Source organism: Helianthus annuus, chromosome 12, assembly GCF_002127325.2.
Source record: "Helianthus annuus cultivar XRQ/B chromosome 12, HanXRQr2.0-SUNRISE, whole genome shotgun sequence".
Lineage (NCBI taxonomy): Eukaryota > Viridiplantae > Streptophyta > Magnoliopsida > Asterales > Asteraceae > Helianthus > Helianthus annuus.
This window is the reverse complement of record NC_035444.2, coordinates 19,794,632-19,798,212: the sequence shown is the minus strand read 5'-3', so window position 1 is coordinate 19,798,212 and position 3,581 is coordinate 19,794,632. Positions and strand designations below refer to the sequence as shown.

The following is a 3,581-nucleotide window of genomic DNA, read 5'->3' as shown; positions in this document are numbered from 1 at the left end:
TGGTATCTTAGATGTGTAAGTTTCTTTTGTTTAATGGTTATTGAAACTCAAGTTTCTTTCTTCTGTTGCTTATGATGCCCTATAATAGGTTGGAGGATGTGGATTCCTCAGATGGGCTGATGTTGGTGAAGAACAGGGATGTCCGATTTGTCGAGAGGTAATGCCTGCTTTAATTCAAAGCATTAAAGATAAGGATGAGTTGGCTAAGTGCAAAGAACAGTTGGCTCGGTACAAGAATGGTGATGTGTTCAAACTGAAGATGTACTTTGTGATTACTTGGGTCTTGATTGTTCTACTTTTTTTGCTTAAGTAGTTTAATGTGGAGAAATTGGATTTGGTTGTGTATTTTGTCTGTAACTGTATTTGAGTTATGTGTTTTCAAGTTTATGCAATGGTCCTTTTCAAGTTCTTATATGTTTGTGTTTGTAGCCTGCTTGTAATTCTGTAGGTATGGCTGACAAAGAGAATGATAAAGTTGAGAATGAGAAAGATATTGCTAAGGATGAAGATGTCGTTGCAGCCGAAGAACCAGACAGTTATGTATACTTTGAGGATCAAGACTCTGAGATACCCAGACCTTACATGGAGCAAGAAACTGATTATGAAAAGATATTCGGAGATCCGACAAAGGATTATGACCCTGAAGTGCTGGAACATGCATGGGATTACACATATTGGGATGAAGAGGATGATTGGTACTTTGACCCATATGAAGGGGAGCATGGTTCTGATTCGGATTGGTCTTGTTTGGATGATTGCCACTGGAAATAGGCTAGATTTGTTTGGTTGTATGTTTGTATTTTGGACCTCTTATTTGTACTAAATGTTGCAATGTAATCGAATCACCTTCCGCCAAAATTCTGTTTCAACAAATTATTTGTACTATAGCAGTCATATACTAACCAAACATAAAGCAGCCATGACAATAAACCAAACCAAACATTGTAAAGCAAAATACAAGCAGCCATATGTAAACCAAACAGTTGACAACATAACCAAACATTGTCTTGAACAAACTTGACAAACCAAACATTGTCTTGAACAAACAAACAAATAAAACATAGTCTAAAGTTACAAACCAAACATTATCTTGAACAAACTTGACAAACAAACAAACATACTCTAAACTTACAAACCATCCATCACTCATCAAGATTGTAAACTGGTGCACCTTAAGTGGCAGTGTGTGATTCCTGTGAAGCAGTGGATTGTTCACCCCCTTGTCCTTTGCAGCTCCTGACATTGTGACCCGTGTTCCCACATTTACCACACTTGATGGTAGTTCCCTTTCTGGTCATTTTACCTCCTTTGTCGAACTCCTTCTCAAGCTCTTTTTCACCAAATGCCTTCTTTCTTTTCTTCTTTGGCCTTCCAACTTGTGTATGATGCTTTGGTGGGATAAGTGTTGTTGGACACTCTGAAGGAGTCCACATCTCCGGCCCATTGATTGGCTCTATCACATTGTCATAGACTTTCTTCCATGTTGATAGCCAATACACATCATCCACCCACTCTTCTGGTATGCCAGCATCAATGATATTCCTTGACATATCCCATATGGCTGCAACTGCATGTTTGCAAGGCATCCCTGTCAAATCCCACTTCCTGCATGCACAAGTTTTATGTTTAACATTCACAACACACTGTGATCTCAGACCTGTTACTTGATACTTGTCTGAATCAACCATTAAAACAGACATTTCAGCAGCCTGTTTCTTGATCTCATCGAAGACCTCAGTGGCATGAGGTGTCAGTGGCCCCATACACTTTGCTTGCAATTTCTTCACATTCACTATCCTCTTGGTCATGTACTCCCGAATGAACACTAGGTATGTGATAATCGGCTTGTCCCTTGCTCTTACGATTTGTCTATTAAAAACCTCACATATGTTGTTCAGCAACATATCACATTTAGCTCTTCCAGAAAAATATGCTCTTAACCAAGCGGTGTATGGGATCTCATTCAGCCAGTCATACATAGCTCGTTCTGTTGTCTTAATTTCTTCCATAGCTTTGTTAAAGTATGGAATAGAAGTCTTCCTTCCGGCTGACCAAAGCAAATTCTTGTAAAGATCTCCACGCCACTTGGATTTCATGTTCTCATGGATGTGCCTCAAACAAAATCTGTGCTCACCATTAGGAAAAACAGCTAGCATAGCAGGAATCAGACCCTGTGATACAAAATGCAATTAATCACAATATTTTGCTACCAAAGTTATTTGCAATGTATTAATTAACACTTAAGAACTGATTACCTTTTGTCTGTCACTGATGAAGGTGAAACAAGACTCAGCCGTACACCCTAGGTCATCTCTCAACAGTTGCAAAAACCATTTCCAGGTTTGTGTTGTTTCTGCCTCAACAAGGGCATAACAAACTGGATATATGCTATTGTTCCCATCAATACCAACAGCACTCAAGATCTGTCCAGGAAATGGACCTTTCATGAAACAACCATCCACACCCAGCAATGGTCTTCCAATCATCTTAAATCCTCTCATCATAGAGGCAAAACAAAAATAAACCCTTCGAAACTGCCTTGTAGGACTAGCTGAGTTCCCACATGGCTCCACATCAATTTTAATTGTACTACCTGGGTTGGCTTTTAGAAGTTCATCACAGTATGACCTTAGCAGTGATACTGTTCTTGGTAATCACCATAGATCTTCATAGTTGCTATCCTATTGGCTCTGAAGACCTTATGTAGTGATACTTCAAGTTGATGCTTCCGAAGCAGTTGACTTTGGATTGCTTGAATTGGCATGTCTGGATTGCTTTCAATCATAGGTTGGATCTCTCTGGCAATCGAACTCATTGTGTACAAAGAAACGGTCCTTGTTGTCAAACAGTTGTGTTCATTATGAATGGTCTTCACACACCACTTATCCTTATCTGTGTTCCTTGAGATGTGAACTGCCCAAGGACATGTGGGCTTGGTATGTCTTTTAAGGTGCTTGTATTTTTGCCCTACTTTGGTGCATTTACTTTTTTGCCCCTCTTCTCCCTTTTTTTACAGGACCAAGTAGTGGTGGATTGCTTCCAAAACATACTACCCTATACCTTAACAATTCATTTTTTTAGAATAAACACATCTCTCCTTGCCTTAAGAGCATAATCTTTCACCATCTAATTCATCTTTTTCTTGTCATCAATAAGCTGACCAACATAGAATGGCAGATCATTTGGACCTTTTAAAGCACTCTTGTTTCTCCTCCTTATCTTCCTAGCAACCTTATCTCTAATGCTTGAATTGTCATCAGACCCACTTTCAAAATCCTCCAGGTCAACAGGCTCATGACCTTCTTCGCTTCTCTCATCATCATGATCCCCATCACTTGAACCATCCAGTTCATCCCTAGTAAATTCAACATAAGCCCTGAACCTCTGCATATCCACCTCTATTTCATAAACCAAATTATCTTCCTCAACATACTCATAATCAGGATCACTTCCTTCACTATCTTCCTCATCTTCATTCATACTATGATTCTGATTATTTATTGTAAATGATGCTGGAACAATTGCTTTACATGCCCCTACACTTGTATTTTCCAATATTGTTGACCTCCGGTGTTCAACAT

At 39.2% G+C, this 3,581-nt stretch overlaps 1 protein-coding gene across 1 annotated transcript; it reads right to left on the bottom strand.

The window, feature by feature from the left end:
- Window positions 1-1,172: 1,172 nt before the first annotated feature.
- LOC110892562 lies at window positions 1,173-2,501 on the bottom strand. The gene is made up of 2 exons (XM_022139719.1): window positions 2,256-2,501; window positions 1,173-2,171 (listed from the first exon to the last, which is right to left on the bottom strand). The coding sequence occupies exons 1-2, from the start codon at window positions 2,499-2,501 to the stop codon at window positions 1,173-1,175; spliced, it is 1,245 nt and encodes a 414-aa protein (XP_021995411.1).
- Window positions 2,502-3,581: the final 1,080 nt, after the last annotated feature.